This window comes from Kogia breviceps, chromosome 4 (genome assembly GCF_026419965.1).
Source record: "Kogia breviceps isolate mKogBre1 chromosome 4, mKogBre1 haplotype 1, whole genome shotgun sequence".
Lineage (NCBI taxonomy): Eukaryota > Metazoa > Chordata > Mammalia > Artiodactyla > Physeteridae > Kogia > Kogia breviceps.
In genome coordinates, this window is record NC_081313.1 from 166780807 (window position 1) to 166807818 (window position 27012).

The 27012-nt window shown below is 35.2% G+C and overlaps 1 protein-coding gene across 6 annotated transcripts in view; it reads left to right on the top strand.

Annotated features, from left to right (window-relative positions):
• The window catches only part of RANBP17 (RAN binding protein 17), a 327894-nt gene that overhangs the window by 66468 nt on the left and 234414 nt on the right, over positions 1-27012 (top strand). For all 6 annotated transcript variants that reach the window (XM_067032300.1, XM_059059844.2, XM_067032302.1 and 3 more), the window contains 2 exons: positions 7151-7256; positions 16582-16717. In XM_067032300.1, coding sequence (XP_066888401.1) covers positions 7151-7256; positions 16582-16717 — 242 coding nt within the window. The remainder of the gene's footprint in view (positions 1-7150; positions 7257-16581; positions 16718-27012) is intronic.

Genomic DNA, 27012 nt, shown 5'->3' on the forward strand with positions numbered 1-27012 from the left:
ATGGCCTCTCCCGTTGTGGATCACAGGCTCCGGACGCGCAGGCCCAGCGGCCATGGCTCATGGGCCCAGCCGCTCCACGGCATGTGGGATCCTCCCAGACCAGGGCATGAACCCGTGTCCCCTGCATCGGCAGGCGGATTCTCAACCACTGCACCACCAGGGAAGCCCACTGCCTCCATTTTTAAATATTGATCTTCCAACAGAGAAATATAAAAGTTACATGTATAATCAGTGTCTGTTTTCAAGATGGCTTGTTTTATGAAGAGCTAGTAGGCAGATGTTTCTACATTTACATTAGTTATAAACTCCAAAAGTAAGTTTGCTTATTTTAAATTCAGCTATTCAACAGATGTTAGTTTCATGTGTCACATATACTTGGTTTTAGGGTGACTGGTTTGGGAATCAAAAGAAGTGTGAATGCCCTAGAAATGATCCCAAAGGGAGATGCAGTCTCATCTGTAGTAAAAATCTGGGAGACAGGTAGAGAACAGTCAGGATTAGGAATTAAAATGTATTAAATAAACACTTAAGAGGTTGTTGGATCATCAAGGTCTGTCTAGCTGATTGACCACTGTGTTGTTCAAGTACTTCCTTTAATCAGTCTTGAGAGGAAGTGGTACATATCTCATAATAGTATGAGAATGGACTCTTGGAAATCCATTGCCTATGTTTGAATCATATACTTCTTAATAGGGATTTGTGACACCAAATAACTATAGGTACAGATAATACATATAATGTTTAAAATAGTACTTAGTGCATGTTAAGTACTATTTAAATGTTTGCTATTATTTTTAGTAATAGTGAAGCTTACTTTAAGCAAAATTAGTATCTAAGAATCTAAATAGATAAAATATATAAAGAAGGTTATTATTTAGATTTAAATAATATTTTTGATTTTGAGAAATAATTTTGTAGTAAGATATTTAAAAAATAATGACTCTCATAGGGCAGGTAAATTATTATACTACATTCACCAAAGATTATGGTCACAATGTTTTAGATTCATATCAATTATATAAAATGTGTACGCTCCACACACATTGGAGCACAATCTATTAATGATAACCTTTGTAAGATTCTGAGAAATACAGTCGATTCTCCTTATTTGGTATTTAATGTTCTATAAAGTTTCTGTGAACACTGAATTGGCAAATATTAAACCATTGCTCCTAGGGGAAATACAGGTTGGGTCCCTGCAGGCTTCTGGTCACATTTTCATCGACTGATCAACATATAACCTTGTGTTATGTGTTCCTGCTTAAAGATACTTTACATTAATATATATCATTGATTTGTTAACATTGAACTCACAGATTGAACAGATTGAACAACAACCCATGCCTGGATGAAGCTTAACACGTGTATTTTCTCTACAAGGTACATAATAGCTTTTTTTTCACTTAGGAACACTAGGCAACACATTAGCACTACTCTTGCTGACTATTTTAAACAGTAAAATTATAAACAAGGGGCACAAAAGTGCAAAAACATAGTGATACCAAAAAGATACCAAAAAGGCATACTTAGTTGTTTATAGTATGAGAGATGAAACAAGAAAGCAGATTATTGCTTTGTTTTACCTAATCTTGGAATGTGAACATTGGACAACTTAAATTATTTTCTGTTCTGCATCTGTCCATGAATGATCACAAGTATTGATTTGGGGGATTACAAATAAATTTTACCAAGTGGATGAATTTGCAAATAGCAGGATAGACTAGATCATACCTTGCATTGAATGTGCATTAAGAAGCTGCTTTTATTTAAGCAATAGAAATGTAACTACCATTAACATTCATTTTTAATAACGACTCTACATTTTAATGTTTACTAAATTGATAATAAGCTATTAACTTCTTCTTGCAACGACTCTACATTTTAATGTTTACTAAATTGATAATAAGCTATTAACTTCTTCTTGCCTGGTTCATGCTGTATTTTCTTTGTAATTTCTTAATTCAATAACCCGTGTCTATTTGATAACTTATGTATGCCAGGCACTGTCTCAGGCTCTGGATATGCAATAGACAACCAAACAGTAAAAATAACAGCTATCATGCAGTTTACATTCTATTGGAATAGAGAAGTAACAAAGCAAGATAAATAATAAAATATATATTATGTTAGAAAGTGATAAGTTCTAAAATTAAAAAAAATAATGAATCAGGAAAGGTGGATATGAAATGTTGGCAGATTGTGTTCTGGTTATCTTTTGCCCCAAACTTAGTGGTTTATCAAATAACAATTTTATTCTTATCTCTCAGTGTTCTCTGGGATTGATAAGTTTCAACTGGATGGTTCTCCTTTGGTGCCTTTCAGGCGCTGTAATCAGGTGACAGCTGCAGCTGGCATCACCTGAATGATTCTTTACTCATAAGTCTGTTCTCTTTGCTGGAATGTTTGATGAATGGGCTATAGTTGTGCATTTCTCTCTCCAGGTAGTCTCTCTACACGACTAGCCTTTAGGTCTCAGGATATGTGGTCTTCTTACATGGTGAATGGCTTCCCCTAAGTGAATATTCCCTGAGAGACTGGAGGAAGCTGCCAGTTCTCTTAAAGGCAAAGCCCAGTACTGGAATAAGTGTCACTTCTATCATATTCTTTTAGTCAAAGCAGTCACAGTCCAGCCCAGACTTACAAAGGATTGGAAAAATAGACTCCACTTCCTGATGGCAATTGCATACATGGAGGGAAGGAATTGATGGGTATCTTAAAGACACACTCCCATACTCTAGGTATTGAAAATTGATAGGATAGCTGTGTAAGACCTGACTGAGAAGGTGCATTCAAAGTGAGACTAGTCAACATGCTTGTATCTTTTTGTAGGTACATTAAGCTGTGTGAGGATAGGCAAAGAGTAGGTGGGGAATTGGATTTAAACAATTACGGTTTCGTAAGTTGAATATGTCAGAGGAAGAGAGAAATTGACATTGTATGCAAGACAGAGATTATAATGATTGACAGTAGAACTGGAGGTAGGTAAGCAGGGTAGAGAAGACATGAAGGGTATAAGAAAGTGAAAAAAATGGCAGATCCCAAAAAACTATTAGAACTAATAAAAGAGTAACAAAGTTGCAGGATACAAGATCAATAGAAATCAACGGTGGGTTTACATATTTTCAATGAACAATCAAAAATGAAGATAAGTCAACTTACAATAGCGTTAAAAAGAGTAAACTACTTAGGTAAAAACTTTACAAAAGAAGTGTTAAGTCTTGTACACTGACACTGTAAAACATTATTAAATCAAAAATCTAAATAAATTGGAAGACATCATGGTCATGGTTCAGAGGACTTAATATTGTTAAGAAGGCAGTATTGGGCTTCCCTGGTGGCGCAATGGTTGAGAATCACCTGCCGATGCAGGGGACACAGGTTTGTGCCCTGGTCCGAGAAGATCCCACATGCTGTGGAGCGGCTAGGCCCGTGAGCCATGGCCACTGAGCCTGCGTGTCTGGAGCCTGTGCTCCACAACGGAAGAGGCCACAACAGTGAGAGGCCCGTGTACCGGGGGGGAAAAAAAAAAAGCAGTATTCCTCAGATTGACTTAATGGATTCAGTGTAATCTCTGTCAAAATCCCAACTGGCTTCTTTTCAGGAATTGACAAGCTGATCCTTAAATTAATGTGGAAATCCAGAAGACCCAGGATATCCAAAATAATCTTGAAAAAAAAACAAAGTTGGAAGACCCACACTTCCTGATTTCAAAATATATGACAGAGCAATAGTAATCAAGACAGTGTGGTATTGGTGTAAAGGTAGACACTAGATCAGTGAGACGTAGTTGAGAGTTCAGGTATAAACCCTCCAATTTGTAATCAGTTGATTTTTTTTTTTTTTTTTTTTTTTTTTTTTTAGCGATACGCGGGTCTCTCACTATTGTGGCCTCTCCTGTTGCGGAGCACAGGCTCCGGATGCGCAGGCTCAGCGGCCATGGCTCACGGGCCCAGCCGCTCCACGGCATGTGGGATCTTCCCGGACCGGGGCACGAACCCGTGTCCCCTGCATCGGCAGGCGGATTCTCAACCACTGCGCCACCAGGGAAGCCCTAATCAGTTGATTTTTGACTGTGGTAGGAAGACAGTTCAATGATAGAAGGATTGTCTTTTCAACAAATGGTGCTGGGACAGCTGGATGTCCACATGCAAAAGAGTGAAGTTGGAACCCTATATCCTACCATAAAAATTAAATCAAAATGAATCATAGACCTAAATGTAAGAGTTAAAGCTGTGAAACTCTTAGAAGAAAACATAGGACTAAATCATCATGACTTTGGGTTGGGCAGTGGTTTCTTAGATTTGACAACAAAAGCTGAAATAACAAAGGAAAAATTAGCAATATGTGCCACATGAGAATTAAACATTTTTGTGTGTCAGAGGACACCATGAAGAAAATGAAAACAACCCACAGAATGGGAGAAAATATTTGCTAATCATATGTCTGACAAGACACTTGTATCTAGAATATATAAAGAACTCTTACAACTCAATAATGAAAAAGATAAATAGCCCAATTTTAAACTGAGCCGAGGATTTAAATAGACATTTCTCCAAAGAAGACATACAAATGGCCAGTAAGCACATGGAAAATGTTCAACATTGTTGGTCATTAGGGAAAGACATGTCAGAATTACAACATACCACTTCATACCCACTAGGACAGATACATTAAAAAGATAATAACAAGTGTTGGCAAGAATTTGGAGAAGTTGGACTTTCATACATAGCTGGTGGGAATGTATTGATAAAATGGTACAGCTGCTTTGGAAAGCAGTTTGGCAGTTCCTCAAAATGTTAAAATATAGGTATCATATGACCCACCAATTCCAACTCTAGGTATATCTGAGAGAAATGAAAACATATCTACATTAAAAACTGTACACAAATGTTCATAGAAGCATTATTTACAAAGCCAAAAGGTGGAAATAGCCCAAATGCCCATCAACTTTGGAATAGATAAACAAAATGTGATATACCCAAACAATGGAATATTGTTTGGCCATAAAAACGAATGAAGTACCAATATAGGCTATAACATGCATGATCTTTACACATTACACTAAGTGAAAGAAGACAGTCACAAAGATCACATTTTATGATTCTATTCATATGAAATAGAATGGGAAAAATCTAAGGAGACATAAAGTAGATTAGTGGTTGCTTAGGACTGGAGGGAGTGGGTACAGAGTAGGATTTCTTTTGAGAGGGATGAATATGTTCTAAAACGAATGTGGTGGTGGTTGTACAACCCTGTGAATTTATTTAAAAACATTGAATTGTATACTTTAAGTGAATGAATCGTATGGTATGTGAATTATATTTCAGTAAAGTTGTTTAGGTGATAGGTTCAAGTGAGTGGAGGTTCTCATTAGAAAAAAGGATTGTTGGAGTTGGAAGATTCATTTTTGTAGATATTGAAATCATTACTGGTTATGACAAAAAAAAATACAATTGGAAAGAGTGGCAGTGAACCAACAGCTAACATGGTCAAAAAAATAAAGAGTAACAACCCGAAGGAGAGTAGATAATTGCAATAAGAAAGAGAATTTGGTAGTATGATGACATAGGATATAAAGCTGAGTGTTTTTACAATGGAGAAAAAGGAGACTGTTCTGGAGGTAAAGATGAGGAACATCAAGTGAACATCTCAGTTCAAGGCCCAAGTTACAAGAGGTGTGGAAGAGAAATCAGCTACCACTTGAGAAGGTCCACAGAAGGAAGCGGGGTCATCAGGGGAGAGCATTATGTTATTAATAGGTGTTTATATTGATCATAAAATACATTTCAACTGCATATGGTAACTTAATATTGCTATCTTCAGTTTCCTACATGGACCTTTTTTTCTGTTACTTTTTTCACTAATTATACATATCTTTAAGCTTTTATGAATTACTTGATCAAATTAGTGTTCTATTTTACATTGGTAATGTATAAGGCTACACACTTAAGTCAGTTCTGATTTATTTATGGCTTTGTGATAGGTTAAGGGATGTGTATACTTACCAGGTTATATTTCTGCCTTACAGGAAGTTTGTCACCTCAAGAGGCTTATGTCTCTCCAGAAGTTTGAAGGAATTGTTGATTAGTAGTAGTGACTGGTAGAATCCACAGGGATATAGGAAGAATGTGTTTTTCTTCCCACATTTATTTATCCTTCCTAGGTCTTCCAACAAACATGGACAGTCTCTTTTCAATACCTTGTAAAAAACACTTCAGTTCACTTGAAAAAGTTTCCCAATAGAGAAAAATAATTGATTTTAGTATTATAAAAAGCCAGCTCATCTTTGAAAAGTCAGTCCCCAGGATTAACAGTTTCTTTTTAGAAAACTAATTGGTTTGTTGTTAATTATTCATAAATGTCTCAAAAATCCTGGAGAATTTAATACATAGATCAATGAATCTAGAGATGTAAAGTAATGTGCCTAAACAAAAATTATTCAATAAATACCTCCATTTCTAAATTAGTCAATTTTGGCTGCCCCCAAAGTAAGATTTCTGAAAACTATAAGGTGTTGCCATTTGTGCCACTGTTGTAAAGTTATTTAGTCCTTTGCTACTGCTGCCTGTGAGGTTAATCTGGTTGTCAAACAATGTAATTTGCGTAGTGAAAATTTTGGATTTTTAAAAAATTATGCATAAACATGTAAAGGGAGTAAATGTATTACCATTCATTATCTTCCAAGCCTGGGCAATTTTTAAAGTGATCAGACAATATCATGATATTGACTATTCAGAGAAGGTACTGGTCATTGGATCATACTGGTACTTAATAACAGCCCTTGATGTTGACATAACATTTGGTGTTTTGTTATCAAATTTATGTTAATCAAATCTTCATGGTAGATATTATTTTCTCCATTTTGCAAATGAAAATCCTAAGCCCTAAAGAGGTAAGTAACTTATGCAAGATCACATAGCAGATTGGTAGAGCTGGGATTCATAGTTGTACCTGGCTCTAAAACGTGTCATTTTCACTATTATACTACCTTGGTGAACTTAAAATCCAACTCTTCTCTGTCAAGAACTGAGTTCACAGTAGTTTATCACTTGTTTGGAAGAACTTTGGCTAATTTTAGAATATTGTGAAAAATAAGCTTTGTTAAATCTATCAATATTTTCTAAACGATTTTTTCCTTGTTATATATTAGGACGTCTTGCCTGGCTGGTATACTTGGTTGGGACAGTTGTTGGAGGAAGATTAACATATACCAGTACAGATGAACATGATGCTATGGATGGAGAATTATCTTGTCGGTAAGTAGTAGCCATATAATTTACAGAAATTTACTAAGTACTTAGAAATTTAGTTACTGAGCTGCTATTATGAGCTAAAGCATTTTGTACTTGGTCTTTTGGAGAAGGTATTATTTTCCTTTTTACTGATGAGAAAACGAAGGCTTAAGTGATTTGTAGTAGTCATATCTCTAATAAGTAGTATAGTCAAATATATTCATACGAATAATATGAGTAAGCTGGTTTTCCATATATTTTAATTCATTTTTAATAACATCTTTATAACAAAGTAATACATGTTTTTGTTGAACACTAAAGATTCAAATGAAAAGAAAGTTATATATTTGGAAATAACTACTGTCATTTGGTAAAGATCTTTGAGTCTTTTTAATTAATGTTTGAGAGTATATGTACATTACATGTGTATTTTTCAACTTTTTTCCAATAAAAGTTATAATATTGTTTTTTAAACTAAAATGGGGATAACTAGTACTATATCTAATTCATTTTGGGCTGTTATAAGGATTAAGTAAGTTAAGAATTTTAAAATAATTTTAAAGTGCTTAGGACAATGCCTGGCAAATAGTAAGCACTATATTACCAAAAAAAAAACCCCCAAATAATTATTTTTTAAAAACTCAAACATAATAATTATTTATAAACATTTTATCTAGACATGACATATTCTAAGCTATACCATAATTTAAATAGGTCCTTGCTTTGGGAATTTTACGTTGTTTCTCAGTTTTTCCTTATTATAAAGGTGAATATGCTTTTAGCTATATCTTTATGTAGATCAAAATAATTTTATTAGAGTTAAGTCCTAAAAGCTGAATAGCTGGTTGAATAGTATATAGCACTTTAAAGACTTTGAATACACATTACCAAATGGCCTTCTGGAAAAGTTGTACCAGTTTATCCTCTGAACCCAGAGGCCATGAGAGGCTATTGTTTTTTTTTTTTTTTTAATTTTGCAATTGAACACTAGGTGGTAGGATTCTTATCTTTGCCAGTTCATAGGCAAAGGTTTTATCATTTTAATTTGTATTTCTTTGTTTACAAGTGGTGTCAAACATTCTTTTCCATTCCTTTTCCTGCCATTTCTCTTTTCTCTTTGTGATTCCGCCCCCCCACCCCCACCCGAACGCGGTCCTCTCACCGCTGTGGCCTCTCCCGCTGCGGAGCACAGGCTCCCGACGCACAGGCTCAGTGGCCATGGCTCACGGGCCCAGCCGCTCTGCTGCATGTGGGATCTTCCCGGACAGGGACAGAAACCCGTATCCCCTGCACCAGCAGGCAGACTCCCAACCACTGCCCCACCAGGGAAGCCCTGTGATTTTTTATTATATATAGATTGTATCATTCACCTGGTTTTCTTTTATGATTATCTTTCCTAATCTATCCGTGAGAACTCGGTATATATCAAAGATTGTAATATTTTGCTATTCATTTTGAATACATTTTCTCCATATGTTTTAATTTGTTTTAGAAATTGCTTTTTTGCTGGCTTTAAATATTTATATATTAAGATCTGTGAATTTTTTCTTTCATATTTTTTTCAATGCTCATGTTTAGGAAGGTTGTTCCACACCTGGATAATAAAAATATTCCGCTATATTTTCTCCTGGATGTTTTATGGTTTCAGCTTCTTATATTTAATTTTTAATATATCCAACATTTATTTTGTTATGTACTTTTTCGAAAATTTCCAAGTGTTAACCAGTTAACGTCAAACCTCACCCTCTACTGATTTGAAATGCTGCATATATCTTACACAAAATTCTCATGTCTTTTTCTAGGCCTTTCATTCTTTTCCACTGATCTTGGAAGTCTATTATACACCACTACCGCCCTACTGAAGTCTTTAGTGTGATATTCTCCCTCATAATTATTCTTAAATATATTCCTAACTGTTTAATAAATTTGTTGCCATTTTGAATAGAGATTTCACTCTCATTTCATACCCTTTTCAACCTTTACCTCATTTCAATGAAATTTGAATCTGAATGGAACATAAATATTTTTAGTTTTTCATAAGATTTATTATTTCCAATATCAAACCACTTTAAAATATGACTGGGACATTCTCAAAATGCTTTGATTAATTTTAAACCAAGTGAACAATTTACTTCTGTACCATCTTTTATTATTATTTTTTTTTTTGCGGTACGCGGGCCTCTCACTGTTGTGGCCTCTCCCGTTGCGGAGCACAGACTCCGGACGCGCAGGCTCAGCGGCCATGGCTCACGGGCCCAGCCACTCCGCGGCATGTGAGATCTTCCCGGACCGGGGCACGAACCCGTGTGCCCTGCATCGGCAGGCGTACTCTCAACCACTGCGCCACCAGGGAAGCCCCTGTACCATCTTTTAATATAACATTACAAATTTAGTAAAGTGGGAATTAAGAAGAATTTTTGCTATAGTTAATTTGATTTTATTTTAATGTTTTTCATCATCAAGTAGAGAATTTCCCACTGGCACTATTTTCCTGAAAAATATATATAACAGGAAATAAACAAAAGTGGTGTGTATCTGCCAAGTAGAAAATTTTAATTTTTTCTTTAAGCGGCAACCATATTTAGCTGTAAGTAAGATTTGTTTTGTGTTTAGCCTGTTTTCCCTAGGAAACAGAGTCTTAGTTGAAGTTTATGGGCTAAGACTTTTTTGTGGGGTGGGGAAAAGGATACATTTTCAGGGAAGAAAGAATGAAGGAAAAATGATTACAAGATAAAACAGGTTATGTGTTGATTAGTAGATGAAAATATTGTGACCAGAGTTCCTTGGGAACCTATTCCTGTATTCCCTCTAGGAGCAGTGGTTCAGTATTTGCTAATTCAGTTTTTACGGCCATTTTACAGCACATAACTACCATAAATAATGAGAATCAACTATAGAAGGTGGTGCATTACACACCTGGTTGCTCACTTTTACAGGTTTCCCGAGACCACATGGAACAACTGTGCTTCAAAGTAGTCCATCTTGGTGGTGGGGGCGGGGGGACGGGGACTGAGGGCAAGTGGTTTATCTGTTCACTTATTTCTGCGTCCCATTTTTTTAGTGATTGAAATCTCCTGGAGTGTATAACTTTTCCATACTTCTTAGTTGTGTTCCCTGGCCTCTTTGAGGAGCTGCTGGGGAAGCCAGAGCTACTATTGGTCCTGTTGGTTGGAGGTAGGGGCTGGCTGGAGCTATGGTAGGCCTTTCCTCCCCCTGAGTGAGGATTTATAACTGCAGTAGCTGTGCGAGTCTTTACTGGGGCTACAAGGCAAGTGGTTGAGCCCAGGGACAGGAGGAGAGGTGGTGGTGGGGTTGGTGGGTGGTTAAACAGGGCTGAGCAGATTTAAGGTGGGGTATGTACCAGGACTTACATAATTTGACTAGAAAAAACATAAATATATGTGTTTTAACATACTGAGATTTTAAATTAAATAAGAAAGATGTTATGTGTAAAATTTTAAAATATCAATTTCACATGGAGAAATTCCAGGTAACTAGAACTGTCATACTATTGCCTTCTGGTGTTGTTATATGATAACCTTTTTAACTCCTGGGAGGACACTACCAAATTAGAAGTTGAGAAGCTCCTGCCAAAAATCTATGTGTTATTTTATCAGAAAAAGGTTGATATTCATAAAAACTTTCAATATTGTGATAATGATATTTAAAACATGTTACTTTAACATTTTTAAATATGCTGCTTTAACTTAGCAAATAAGTATATTTGTGCTCAGGCCACACAATTCTGATTAAATAAAGATAACTTTATAGTCAGTTCAGTTTCATTTATCATGACCAGAATGTAAACCTCTTGAGAGATTTCTCAGGGATTTTGTCTTATCCTGTATCCTCTCTAATTTGCTGGTGGCTGCTTCTTTTCGGCTCATTCCTCTCATTTAGGCCACCCTCTGTTTCTGTTTCTTCATGTTGCCCTCACTTGTTCATCTCCCAATCATTCTTCATTATTCATTGAAAACTTTTGCAGCTAGCTCAGTGTTTTGCTCTCTGCACCAAACCCTGCTGTAATATAGATGACTTCAACTTCTTTCCCATCCGGTAGTGTTGCTTCCTCTTCTCTACACAAGAAACTTCCAGTGGCTTCCTGTCACACGTGAAACAAATTCCAAATTCTTGCCATAGCCCAAAGTGTACTGTGCTACTTCTCTGACCTTATTTCCTATCCCTTTTCATTCAACTCAGCTACATACACTGACCTCCTTGCTATTGAGTATTACCAATATGTTTTCGCTTTAGGGCCTTCGTACTTCTCTTCTGCTAGGAATGCTTTCTCCCAGATGTTTATGTAGTACTCCCAGATGTCTCTACCTCTTTTGACCTCCCTATCCAAAATAACATCCTTATCCTACTTTATTTTTCTTCACAGTACTTATTACCTCTTGATGTTTATTTGTTTATTCCACTAGAATAGGGAAGGAATAAGCTTTATCTGCTTTGTTCACTGCTGTATCTTTATCTCATCTGCCTGGCAAAACCTAAACTCTGAAGGAATTCAGAGTTTTCTCTTAATTTGTCGAGAGATAAAAGAAATTGCACACTTCTTTAGATAGGTACCATTGCCAACTAAGATATCTTTTTTTTTTTTTAACCTTAACTGAGCCCTCAGCATGGCTCAGTGATTTGTGTTATTTTAGTAATTCTTACCTTCTGACTTCCAAACACTTACTGAACTGTTTTCCTTGCATGTTTTGTCCGACACGTATCTCTAATTCAGTGACTAAACTTAAACTCATCTCTACCATCCACTCCCGACCCTGACTCTCTTTTGTGTGTCTCATCACTGTCCACTCAATTACCTAGGCTTGAATCCTGGGACTTCTCCTTAACTTTTTTTTTTCTCTCACCAGCATCCGTATAGTTATCAAATTCTGTCACTTCTACCTTCTGCTTATCCCAATTAGTCTAGTTATTTCTATCACCCTTGCTATTTTAACTCCTGTCATTATTTGCCCGGATTCATGCTACAGTTTTATGTGGGCACCTTGTTTCCTCTCTGGATTTCTAAAATAAAGATTTGATTATGTCTGTGCTTTGCTTAAAGTCTGCAATGACTTTCATTGCTATTGGGATTAAAATCAATGTGATTTATCAGGCTCTTCATAATCTGGGTCCTGCCTGTCTCAGTAGCCTCATCTCGTGCCACTGACTGTCTTATAGCCGTATAGAACTTTTTTTCAGCTCTTAAATGAGCCGTGCTTTTCCCCGCCCCCGTCTAGAAAGCTGCACATGCTTTCTCCTTTCTCTTGACACTCTCTGCTCTGTTCCATCCTAGAATATTAGGAACTCTCGTTAATTTCTTTGTAGTGTTTATTATAGCAGTTGTCATTCCTTATTCCTATTGCTTGTTTTACTGTCTTTCCCTGCATAGGCTATAGATTTCTGGAGGACTCAGAATATATATGTTTTGCTCAGTATTGTATTCTGAACTCCTTATATATACCTGCCATATTGTAGGCCTTCAAATATTTGTTGACTGAATAAATACTTATGGAATTGGATATTAAGGGGAATATAAAAGAATTGATTATCCAAAAATTCATTTCTTTATACTTGAAATGGTGTACTTATACTTGGATCAAAATTATTTAATATTTATTTTTTTATTCCCTCCATGCTCCAAAGATAATTTAAGATAAAGGTAAAAATAAATGTAGGACAATAAATTGAAACACAAGTGAATATTGTATATACAGTACAAGCTTTGGTCTTATGCACTTATTAGAGGTGGCCACAGATCTTTGAAGGGCACTGTGGCAGAGACTACTAGTTGTCTTGTATCTCTTCTTTCCTTCTTCTGCAGTAATAGAATACCTGAAATGTTTTGCTGGGCGTTGGCCACCTGAATGAGACTAGATTTACTAGAATCTCTTGCAGCTAGGTATGGTTAAGTGATTATGTTCTGGGCAATTGAATGTAAGTGAACGTGGTACGTGTAACATATATGCACATGGGTGGAGCTGAAGAAGCCATCTTAGACCATAAAGTGATTGGGTGAGTGGAGGCAAGTGTAACAACAAGATGGAAGGAACCTGAGTCCCTGATACACCGTGGAGCACCAACTAGTCCAGCATTGCTTTGAATTTTTGCTTCAGAGAAAAATAAGCATCTATATTGTTTAAGCCATTGTTTTTGGATTTCAGTCACTTGCAGCTGAACTTCTTGTACGACTATCAAAGCTTATTTGACAGATGGAACATGTACCCTTCTGGGAACTCTTTCCTACTCTCCTGCTGGGGATTGTTGGGGTGCCTTTGCAATTCATTTGCATTGCCTCTTAAGCAAATGTGAATCACCAGCTTGATGTGAGTTGTAAAGGCACCCCAACAAACTCGGCTATTGGTTTCATGTCTTCCTCAGGTGTTTGGAATGTATGTTATTAAAAGGAAATAAAAGTAAACAAGCAGGGCTTCCCTTGGTGGCGCAGTGGTTGAGAGTCTACCTGCTGATGCAGGGGACATGGGTTCGTGCCCCGGTCCGGGAAGATCCTACATGCCGTGGAGAGGCTAGGCCCGTGAGCCATGGCCGCTGAGCCTGCGCGTCCGGAGCCTGTGCTCCGCAACGGGAGAGGCCACAACAGTGAGAGGCCCAGGTACCACCAAAAAAAAAAAAAAAAAGTAAACAAGCAATTGCATAGAATCAACAAAGAACCAGAGTAAGAAAAAGGAGGTCCTACTCATAAAGAATTTAAAAGCAGGATATGCTTTAAATCACTTAAGAAATCACCTGGATCCAGAGATGAAGTTTGGTGTGTGTATCTATTTATTTAACTAAAAATTACTTCAGGAGTCTGTGCATTCACAAATACGCAGACTTTAAAAGTGAGCTTTGTCCCTCCTTTCAAAATCAGAGAATAAACACACCTTTTTAGGAAAAACAAGCAAGCCTGGTTGACTCATTCTTAAATTTGATCTTTATAAGCTTTCCTTTATGAATTTTAATATCATTAAAGATATTTAGTAAGTGAAGGTACTTTTAAATAAGTAGCTTAATTTAGGAATTAATAACTATAAAAATGGTTACCAAAATATTATTTCATAACACTTTGGCAATAAATACCAAGTTTTTTAAAGAAGTTCATTTGCTGTAACCTAACATTTTGTTCCTAGAACTCTTTGCTGGTAGGGAATAGGAGAGTAGTTATATTTCACTGAAATGTAAGTTTGTATTCAAAATGAGATCATTAAAATTTGGTGTAGCCTTAATTTTTACAATGTTTTGGAAAGTTATTTAATAATATGAAAAAAATAATTGGGCAAGATAAGTTTAGTGAGACAGTTCAATGGAATAAAATAAAAGGTCCAGGAAGTAATATGAATGTATAAATGGACCTAATGTATGTGATAAGGGGGTAATTCAAAATAATGGGCAAAAGACAGACTATACAAGAAAGAAATGGTGTTGAAGCAGCTGGGTACCCATCTGCAGAAAAATGTTGATCCATATCTCACCAGATAGGTTCAAGATTAATTTCAGTGTATCATACAGGTGAATGTAAAAAGATGGGACAAAAACTCCTCAAATTTGGGTAAGACCTTGTTAGTATATAAAATCCATAAGAGAAAAATTGGTAAGGTTTTCTGCATAAGAAAAAGAAGAAAAACATGCATGGTATTAAAAAAACACCATAATCAAAGTCAAAAGACAAATGAAAAAGTGGGGAAAAATATTTACATCTCAATCACAGGCAAAGGACTCAGTTTTCTAAAATATAAAGAATTTGTAGAAATTAGCAATAAAAAAATGACCCAACAGAAAAATCAAAAAAAGATATGAGCAAAAAGGGCACACAAAAGGACATATATATTACTTAAAAATGTGGAAAATTTTGACATTACATTCATGAGAGAAATATAAATTAAAACTTCACTGAGATACCATTTTTCAGATTCCATTAAATTGTAAAGTTTAATATCACCGTGAATTAACTATATGTATGTACACACTCTCATTTACTGATGATGGGAGTTTCAATTTCATTGGAAGGCAATTTTGTAATAGCTATCAAAATTGTAAATTCATATTCTTTAAGCTAGTAATTTGACTTTTACTGGTGTATATTGTAACTGAACATGTGTGCAGTGATGTGTACAAGATTGTTAATTGCAGCATTTTTGTAACAGCAAAAAATTATAAACAACCTTAGTGTCCCTCAGTGGGGGAAAGTATGAAAATAATGTATGCTCATATAATGATGTTCAGCAGCTGTAAAAAGAGAATAAGGAAGCTCTTTATATCTGACATGAAAAGATCTGTAAGATATATTATTAAATGAAAAAAGCTAGGTTTAACAATATAACAGTGTAGTATGCTCCATATGTGTAAAAGAGTTGGGAGGAGAATGTATAGTCATACATACATTTAAAAAGTCTCTGTAATGATACAAACTGTTAACAGTGCGTGTGTGTGTATGTTCTTGTGTGCATACATGGAAGAAAGTGAGTGGGTTAGGGCTAGGCATAGCCACCTTTGCACAATGAGAAAAAAGAGAAATAGGTGCTGTTTCCTCCAGAACTTCTACTTCTGTTTCTTAAAAATTTTATTATGATATGCTAATTTTGTTAGCACCAGGCAGTTGGCAGCCATTCACTGGAAAATTTTAATGAAAATAGATAACAGAAGGATTTGGGGGTGGGGGGAAATTCTAGACTAAGCTTTTTATTCTATTAAGCTTTTTCTCTAGGTAATTTAATTTAACCTTTAGTTCATTTATGATTTTTTGATAATAATAGTTGTATACTTGTATTAAAAATATTTGATTTTGTTAAGATCATCTTGTAATTTATTTCAGGTAAAATTTTTATTACTCATTAAGAAAGTGATACAGCTTGATGGGTGTACCTCTTTTTTTTTGTATTTTGAACCATATGACCCCAAAATATATAGTTATATGAAAATATGTTGTAATGAAAAAGTAAAATACAAAACTACACATTCAATATCATTCTTCTTTTACTAAAATATTATATATACACATAAATATATAAGTTAATACCTGTGTTTATATAATAGTTATAATTGTAGATATTTACTATATCTATATATTATATATGTATATGTCATATGTATCTATATATAAACGTTTAGTAAGATAATAAATGCATGTCCATGTAGGTTTGTATGCATGTATATGAAGTGCATGTGTTAGGAAAAAGGGCTAGAAGGAATTAGTGTAGTATCTCTCATGGTAGGATTTCAGATGATTTTTAAAACTATTTTCTTTATAAGCATTTGTATTTTTCCACTTTTTATATTATGTAAAATTGATGATAAATGTTTTAATTGTATTTCTCTAAGAAATTTTACTGAAGCTTCTTTTTTCCTTCATGAAAAGAGTTTTTCAGCTTATATCTTTAATGGATACCGGATTGCCTCAGTGTTCTAATGAGAAAATAGAACTTGCAATTCTGTGGTTCTTGGATCAGTTTCGTAAAACATATGTTGGTGATCAACTTCAGCGAACCTCAAAGGTAGGTTTTTACTAGAGATTAAAATTAATGTTATTGAAGTTGAAGAAAGGTTTTCACATGTAACAGCTTTAAGCTGAATGATATATTTGGGCAATTTCTACATAAGAAATTTAGTTGTTCAATTGAAGTCAATTGGTATTGAAGGCAATGTGAGATTGCTTGTTTTATGCCTAGATTTACTGTTGTCTTTGAAGATTGATCGGCAGAGTTAGTGAATATTTTTAATGTGGTTAGTCATTAGTTAAGATTATTTTAAACACCTTAATGAATTTTGCCTTATTGTATTTCAAGGTTTAAAACATACGATTTACTCTTTTAGTAGTTCAGAGGGTTTTTTTTTTGATACTTATTTATGTGATTTCCAGTGTATTTTCCACTCATTCCTTGGCATTTTTACATGATAAATGATGAGGACAAGAAGAGTAAGACATGCCTTTGAGAGGCCACAGATAACTTAGTGAAGGGAACACTTCTACTATGGTAATTGAAAGTTTAGCATTAGCAAGTTCAGATGAATTGATCTTAAGGCGCTAAGGTATTATTGAGGGCATTTATGTGAACCCTAACCAGATATTTAGTAGTACTTGGACACTGAGTAAGATCTATGAGGTTTTTTTTTTTTTTCTTTTCTTCCTAGAATAATAACTGTTTCCAAAACTTTCTCTGTTGGAAGTCCTAAGGATATTCTTACCTCCTTTGGATTTATAGTTTGTATTAGTAATGTTAAGAGATTAAGTTCTAGAATAAGCTTTTTTATTGAACTGAGCTTTTTTTTCCCTGGGAAATTTAGCTTAACCTTCAGTTCATTTATGGTTTTCTGTTAATAGTAGTTGTATAGTAGTATGAAAAGTATTTGATTGTGTTAAGATCATCCTTTAGTTTACTTCAGGTAAAATTTTCTTTGCTTTTTAAGAAGGTGATGTAATTTGATGCCTTCTTTGTGAAATACATTGTGATATTTTATTACCATTTAGGATTTTTTTTCATTCAGGATTAACATCAAAAAATTTTTCTTAGAATTAAGCTGACATTGAATGAGACCACTAGGGAGAAAAAGGAGTAGCTAGATATAACTGTTTTAGGTTGACAGTAAGACAAATTAGAATCAGACAAAAATTACATGGTATAAAATTTATACAGGGTACACACTGAATTATGATAAACTGTCTTGTTTTAAATGTACCCAGAGAGTTTATTTTGCTTTTGCAAAAGTGAATACTTTTGAAACATTGCTTATCTAATATCCATTTGGTCTGGGTCCTAAATCAGAACAGTGTAATATGGAGTGGAAAAGCCTTAAAATTATTGTGGTTAAAGCACTTGGAAATAATTATGTAAAATGTAATCAATTGTTTTAGGGCAATGGGTTTGAGACGTTTTCTTTCCGAAGATTCTTGTATGTATATAACTTTTAATATAAGGTAATTGTGAAAAAAGTGAATTATAAAAGGTAAGTTTTTCTTTTTTGAAATTGCTTATATATTAGGAAAAAATAAACACATAATCAGACTGGTGTTGATTCTTTTATTTTAATTTTACTCTAACATTTTTGGTGCATCTTATCCTATTTTCAAAGAGAATAAGTTGATTTTATTTCTGAGGCATTCCTACTGCATAACCTTGAAGTGAAGCCAAAGCTTTCCACTTTTCTTTTCTTTCTTTTTGGCTTGTCTGCTGATCTGCCTTAGTAGGAACTGTTTTTGGGGTCCTTATTGTGTGCCCTGGCACTCTTCTAGGAACTCTTCACATTCTCTCTGGGTCTTATAACAAGCCTGCAAGTTTGGTATTATTGTTCCCATTTTACAAATGAAAGAACAGACTGTCTAAGACATTTATAAGTTCTCTACATACTGTTTTTCAACCAACTAAGGAGGACCAGATGGAAAATATTTTTTGGTGAGAGCATTCCAGATTATGGCAAAAAAAGGGAGAGCATTAAGTTAAAGTAAGCGAATAATGTTTAGTGTGTACTTATTTTGTACCAGGAACTTTCCTAAGCTCTCTTAAGCATTATGTCATTTAATTGGATCATATAGAGTATGACTTAAAGTTCTTCCCAGTCTCTTTTCTATGTATGTCATCAGTTTCATGCTTCACTACTCCATACTTGTATTGCATACTTTATGTGTACTAAATTTTTTTCAGCTCCTTTTAACAGTCTGCATTCTCTTTCAATTCTGGACCTTTGAAAAAAAATGTTTCCTTTGCCTAGGACACTATTTTTTTAAAATAGAGCTTCCACTTCCCTGCCTTACTTAGCTAACTTCTACTTTTCTTTCACATCAGATACCCCATCCTTTAGGATGCCCTTCTTAACTTAAATTCTGGGAAAGTTTCTGTCCCCTCTTTTAGGATTATTATACTGCATTGTAATTATTTCTTAGCAAAACATAGAGACTATAATTTGGGTTAGTACTGTTCTGTCTTCTTTATTGTTATCATCTCCACATGCTTGGCATATTGCTTGTATGCTTTCTACTAGATAATGGTTGAATGTATATATTTAGTAGAATTTCATAGGAATTGGGTTTAGATATCTTGTATAATACTTACAGGTAATAAAGGGTATGTTCTTGAGTTGTAAAATGATGCTGACTTTAGTGAAATTATTTGACAATTTTTTTAAAGATATATTAATCTATTTTTAATTAATTTATTTTTGACTGCACTGGGTCTTTGTTGCTGCACATGGGCTTTCTCTAGTTGCGGCGAGTGGGGACTACTCTTTGTTGTGGTGCACGCCCTTCTCATTACGGTGGCTTCTCTAGGCACGGGCTCTAGGCGTGCGGGCTCAGTAGTTGTGGCACGCGAGCTTCAGTAGTTGTGGCTCATGGGCTCTAGAGCACAGGCTCAGTAGTTGTGGCTCACGGGCTTAGTTGCTTCGCGGCATGTGGGATCTTCCTGGACCAGAGTTTGAACCCATGTCCCCTGCATTGGCAGGCGGATTCTTAACCAATGCGCCACCAGGGAAGCCCTGTTTGACAATTTTAAGTAAGGTATACCATTAATAAGCATCTTAAAAATTCTATAAAAGCCTTCATATGCAAAATAATATAATTTATAGAAATAAATGCTCCAGGAACCAAGGTGGGAATCATTGAAGTGATTGTATAGAAGTGTGTTCTATAAGTGAGAAAGAGAAATCATAAATAGTAGCTGTAGGCATTAATTGAGCAATTAGTCTGTGCCAAAGACTTTGCTCAGCACTTGACAGGCATCTAATTTCATCTCACAGAAACTTCATGGAAATAGTTATCTTTATTAACATCCCCACCACTTTTTACAAATATGGAAACTGAGGCTTGGAATAGTTAATTAATATGATTAAGTGGTTGAATCTGGATTTGAACCCAGGACACCTGATAGAGCCTTTGCTGCTAACCACTTTGCTGTATTGCCTCCTGTTGGATCTTTGACCGGGGTATTGAATGGGCCTTTCAAGCTCAACAGGTTCTAAAAAGAAACATTGTCTTCTAAAATGCTTTCCTACCTACTTTTCTATTTTGAGGAAGAATGATTTTGAACCCCAAATTTCCACTTTTTTCTTATTTCTTATGTCTAATCTGTCACCTATTCTTGCTGATTTTATTTCCTAAATAGCTCTCAGTTCCACTCCTTTTTCAGGGCCCTTCCTTTTTATTCTTGTTACTGCTTACATTTCTCACTAGATTTCAGAAGTTTTCTGGTTGTACTCTTTGTTTCCTTTTTGCCTTCTTCCAGTCCATTTTCCGTAGTGCCACAAGAGTAATCTTTTCTTCGGTAGAAAACCAGAGAGAATGGTGTAATGAACAGTCACACATCCATCTTCCAGCTTTGTTAAATCTGAATGCTTTGCCGTATTTACTTCAGATCTGTATATTTTAAAATTAAATATTGAAAACATATTGCTCTGATTCTATTTGCCTCACTTCTTGCCCAAAAGTAACCACTACCCTAAATTTAGTGTGATTTTCATGCACAATATCGTTCTTTCCCACATTTCTATACATTTATTAACAAAACATAGTATTATTGACTTTATAGAAAATTATTAGGCAGAAACTTGCCTCTTTTGATCAGCATTGTTTTTGAGATTTATCCATGATGATACATGTAGTTTTTGTTTGTTTGTTTTAAAGAACAAGTGTCATTCTTTTTTTTAAAATTTATTCATTTTATTTAGTTATTTTTGGCTACATTGAGTCTTCATTGCTACGCACAGGCTTTCTCTAGTTGCGGTGAGTGGGGGCTACTCTTCGTTGCGGTGCATGGACTTCTCATTGCAGTGGCTTCTCGTTGCAGAGCACAGGCTCTAGGCACACGGGCTTCAGTAGTTGCAGCACATGGGCTCAGTAATTGCAGCTCGCAGGCTCCAGAGCGCAGGCTCAGTAGTTGTGGCGTACAGGCTTAGTTGCTCTGTGGCATGTGGCATCTTCCAGGACCAGGACTCGAACCTGTGTGCCCTGCGTTGGCCGGCAGATTCCTAACCACTGCACCACTAGGGAAGCCCTGATACATATAGTTTTAAGTATTTTAATTATTTAATGGCATTACAATATATTACTGTGCCATTATATATTCTTTTTTTTAATATACATTAGGTGTTTCCAGTTTTAACATTTACAAAAAATACTGCAGTATATATATTAATACCTATTTCCTCATGCATACGTATGAGTTTCTGGAAGGTAAATACTAGGAGTGGAATTGCTAGGTTGTGGAATGTTCATATCTTCAGCTTTACAAGATATTATCAGGTTGCCCTTCTAAGTGTTGTAACAGTTTATTCTTCCTCCCCCAGCAGAGTAGGTGTGTGCTGCTGTATATTGTCATACTACTTGCCTTTGTCAGTCTTTAAGTTTTGCCAGTCTTCAGGGAACACATTTCTTACTGTGCCATTTCTCTGCTTAAAATTATTATTGATTTCCCATTATTTACAAAATAAATTTCTTTTTATGGTCAGACTTCACCTACCTTTGCAACTTATTCTTTTGATACTGCATTCTATTCTGTGACATGATGTATATGTGCTGCTGTGTATTTCCTGCTTGCATATTTCAATTATCCAATGAATATTAATAAGTAACTACTATATATTAAGGCCAGGGATACGAAGGCAAATAGGATGGTCCATCTCCCCAGTAAGTTTATTAATTAAAGAGGGAAGATAGCAAATAAAGAAAAAAATAGAAAATTTATGCACATCTATATTGAAACAGTATATAAATAAGGAAAAGACAGACTGTTAAATAAATGCTGCTGGGATATTTTGTTATATCTATGTAAAAATTGTATTATTCACAGCATACAAATATCAAATCCAACTAAGTTAGAGGCCTCTTTGTGTGAAAAGTAGAAGATTATGATTTAGGAATAGGGAAGGATTTTTTTAAGACACAAAAAGCCCAAAGTGGGCTTCCCTGGTGGCGCAGTGGTTGAGAGTCCACCTGCCGATGCAGGGGACATGGGTTCGTGCCCTGGTCTGGGAAGATCCCACATGCTGCGGAGCGGCTAGGCCTGTGAGCCATGGCCACTGAGCCCTGCACATAGGAGCCTGTGCTCCGCAACGGGAGAGGCCACAACAGTGAGAGGCCTGCGTACCGCAAAAAAAAAAAAAAAAAAAAAAAAAAAGCCCAAAGTGTAGATACAAAGGTTGACAAATTCTACCCATTTTAAAAGTAAAAACTTCTGTGGATAAAAAAGATACAATAAACAAAGTAAAAAGACAACCTGTAGACAGGTTGTAAGATATTTGTAATACATGTAACTTAGAATCAATATTCAGTTATATAAACAATTTCTATGAATCAATAAGAGAAAAACAACTCAGTAGAAAAATGGGCAAAAGATGTGAATAAACAATTCACAAAAGAGGAAATCACAGTTGTCGATAAATATGAAGAAATGTTCATCCTTTTGTGCACTCGGGAATGCAAATTAAAGCTACAGTGAGATACCATATTACACCTGTTAGCTGGAAACAGCTCTTAAGTCTGACAAGTGTTAAGTATTTGTCAGGAAGTAAAATAGCAAACATTCTACACTGCTGGTGGAATCCAAATTGGTAAAATTGCTTTGGAAAACAGTTTAGCAATATTTAAGAAACTTAAAAATGCATATACTCTGATCAGGGAACACAAATTCTAAGAACATACTTTAAAGATGCTCACATGTGTACAGATGATGCTCCTCTTTTTATAAGGGCTAAATTCTCATCATCAGGGCCCCACCCTTATGACTTCACCTAACCTTCATTACTTCCCCCAAATGCCACTTACTAATACCATTCCTTGGGGAGTTAAAGATTTAACATATGAATTTGGGGGGGACACAAACATGTAGCCCATAACAGATGGTTAGAGATTATAGTATTCAAAAAACAGACAAAAAAGAATGACGGAAAATGAGAGATGAGCCTGAGAGAACTGTAGATCCCTGTTAAGTACACCAACAAACATATGGAGTACCTGGTAGGAGGAGTAACAAAGAGGACAGCAAGAAAGGAGCAGAAAAAATATATTTAAAGCAATAATGGCTTAAAAATTACCACATTTGTTGAAAAACATTACCCATCAAAGAGGTATAACAAAAAAGGTCCACACTAAAATCACACCATAGTAAAAATGCTGAAAGACAGACAAAGAGAAAAATTTGAAAGCAATGAGAGAAAAACTACTCCTCACATACAAGGGAACTCCAATAAGATTAATAGCCGACTTATTTTTAGAAACAGTGAAGGCCAGAAGACATTTGGATGGCATATTCAAAATGCTGAAAGAAACTGGAAACCAAGAATTCCATATCCAACAAAACTATCTTTAGAAATGAAAGGAGAATTAGACATTTTCAGATAAACAAAAACTGAGAGAATGCATTGCTATCAGATCTGCCTTATAAGAAATGCTAAATGAGGTACTGCAGGCTGAAAACAAGTGATCTCAGACAAATTCATACAGATCCATGGAAAAAAACCAAGAGCATTAGTGAAGCTAATTAAGCAATTATAAAATATGGTACTTCTTCTCTTAACTGATTGAAAAGCAATTATATATAACAGTTACATGTTTTATATACATATACACTGTATCGATAGCATATAACATGTAGAGATATCGATAGCAGCACACAGAAGGTGGGTGGGGAAAAAAGAAAAATGGTGGGTGGAAGCAAAGTTGTGGAAATGACACAAGATGGTAACTCAAATATAAGAATCAATAAAGAGAACTAGAAATGGTAAATAAGAATGTTTATCTAGCAAACACTTTTAACATATTCTTGCTTTTTTTTTCTCTCAACTTCTTTAAAAGACAAAATTATGTAAAGAAATAATTACCATAATTTATTGTTGGGTTTGTAATACGTAGTTGTAATATGTTATAACATACAATAACAATATTACAAAAGGGGAGCAAAAAGAATAGAGCTATGTAGGAGCAACATTTCTATATCTCATTGGAACTAAGTTAGTATAAATCTGAAGTAGATTCTATTAAGATGTATATATTGAGCCCAAAGGCAACCACCCAGAAAGTTAGCCAAAAAATGTATAGTGAAAAAAGTCATTAAAGTTTTTAAAATGTTACATTAGAAAATATTCTCTTAATGCAAAAGAAAGCAGTAAAGGAAAGCTAGAGGAACAAAAAAGACAGTAGCTTTTTTTTTTTTTTTTTTTTTTCTTGCGCTATGTGGGCCTCTCACTGTTGTGGTCTCTCCCGTTGCGGAGCACAGTCTCCAGACACGCAGGCTCAGTGGCCATGGCTCACAGGCCCAGCTGCTCCACGGCATGTGGGAATCTTCCTGGACCGGAGCATGAACCCATGTCCCCTGCTTCAGCAGACGGACTCTCAACCACTACGCCACCAGGGAAGCCCCAGTAGACATTTTTTTAAAAGTAAAATGGCTGACATAAATCTAACAATATCAATAATAATGTTACATTTAGAATGGATTATATAATCTGACCAATAGGCAGAGCTTGTCAGATTAAACAAAATGTCCAACATGCTATCTACAGAACAGTTTTTATTTTTTTGTTTGTTTGTTTGTTTGCAGTACGCGGGCCTCTCACTGCTGTGGCCTGTCCCGTTGCGGAGCACAGGCTCCGGACGCACAGGCTCAGCAGCCATGGCTCACGGGCTCAGCCGCTCCGCGGCATGTGGGATCCTCCCGGACCAGGGCACGAACCCGCGTCCCCTGCATCGGCAGGTGGACTCTCAACCACTGCGCCACCAGGGAAGCCCAGAACACAGTTTTTAAATTCAAAGATACAAGTAGATGAAAGTAAAGGGATGGCAAAAGATATACAGACAGCAACCATAAAAAAGTTGGAGTTATACTAATACTAATATATATATTATATATTATATATACTAATATATATATTATATATACATGTATTATATATATAATATATATATTATATATATATATATATATACTAATATCAAACAAAATAGGCTTTAAAACAAAAAATGTCACTAAGGATGAAGAGGGACATTTTATAATCATAAAATAATCAACCCATGAGGAAGATACAACAGTTACAAACATATTACTACCTAAGAACAGAGGCAAAAACTGAAGCCTCTGGTTTTTTGTTTTGTTTTTAAATATTTTATTTATTTATTTGGTTGTGCCCTGTCAGTTGTGGCAGATGGGCTCCTTAGTTGTGTCATGCATGTGGGATCTAGCTCCCTGACCAGGGATTGAACCCAGGCCCCCTGCATTGGGAGCATGGAGTCTTAACCACTGTGCCACCAGGGAAGTCCCGACACCTCTGTTTTTTACATGAAGCAAAAACTGACAGAAATAACAACATTAGTTGAAGAATTTAATGCCTTAGCTTCTATAATGAATGGAACAACTAGACAGAAGATCTATAAGGAAGTAGTAGACTTGAACAGCACTATAAGCTAACTGGACCACAGACAACTATAGAACACTCCACCCAACAACAACAGAATATACTTTCTTCCCATGTACACACAGAACATTGTCCAGGATGGACTACATGCTTTACCATAGAACAAAACTCAGTAAATTTGAGAGGATTGAAATAATACAAAGTACGTTCTCCAACCACAATGGAATGAATAGAATTCAGTGAAAAAGAAATTTGGGAAACTCACATATATGTGGAAATTAAACAACACACTTCTAAATAACCAATGAGTCAAAGAAGAAATAAGAAGGGAAATTAGGAAGTAGTTCTAGGTGAAAGAAAATGAAGACAGAATATACCCTAACTTATAAGATTCATTTAAAGCAGTACTTACGGCTAACTTTATAGCTATAAACACCTACATTAAAAAAGAAGAAACATCTTTTAATAGCCTAACCTTCTACCTTAACACACTGAAAAAATAAGAAACTAAACCTAAAGTAAGGAGAAGGAAGGATATAATAAAGTAAGAATATAAATTATAATTCATGGGAAATTAAATCACTATAATTCAGGAAAATTCATTTCAATACTGTAATGACATACCACTCCACCCGTAGGATGGATATAATCATAAAGACAGATAATAACATATCGCTAAAGACATGGAGAAGTTGGACCTTCATACACTGTTGGAAGGTAAAATGGTGCAGCTAGTTTGGAAAACAGACTGGAAGTTCTTCAAAAAGTTGAACATAGAGTTGCCATATGATCCTGTAATTCCAGTCCTCTGTATATACCCAAGAGAAATGAAAGCACACATCCACATAAAAACTTTACACACTATTCGTAGAAGCATTCCTAGTAGTCATTAAGTCAAAAAAATTCAAATAGCCATCAACTGAAGAGAAGATAAATAAAATGTGGTATATCCCTAAATGGAATATTATTCAGTCATAAAAAGGAGTGAAGTATTGATACATGCTATACCATGGATCATCCTTGAAAACATTACACTAAGTGAAAGAAGCCAGTCACAGAAGAGCAAATATTGTGGGATTCTACTTATAGGAAATTTCCAGAATAGACATATCTATAGAAACAGAATGTAGATTATTGTCTAGTAAAGGTTTCTTTTTGTGGTGTTGAAAATATTCAAAAATTGATAGTGGTGATGGTTGCAAATATCTGTTAATATACTAAAAACCAATTAATTGTACACTTTAAATGTGTACCATTATATGAATGTCTGAATGATTGTATGAATGTCTCAACTACTACCTAAAAAGGACGAAAGCTCACTTTTAAAATGGGGACAAGATTTAAACAAGCACAACTAAAGAAGATATCTAAATGGCCAATAACCACATAAAAAATGGTCAACATTGTTAATCATCAGAGAAATATGAAAGAAGTATCATTTCACACCTGCCAA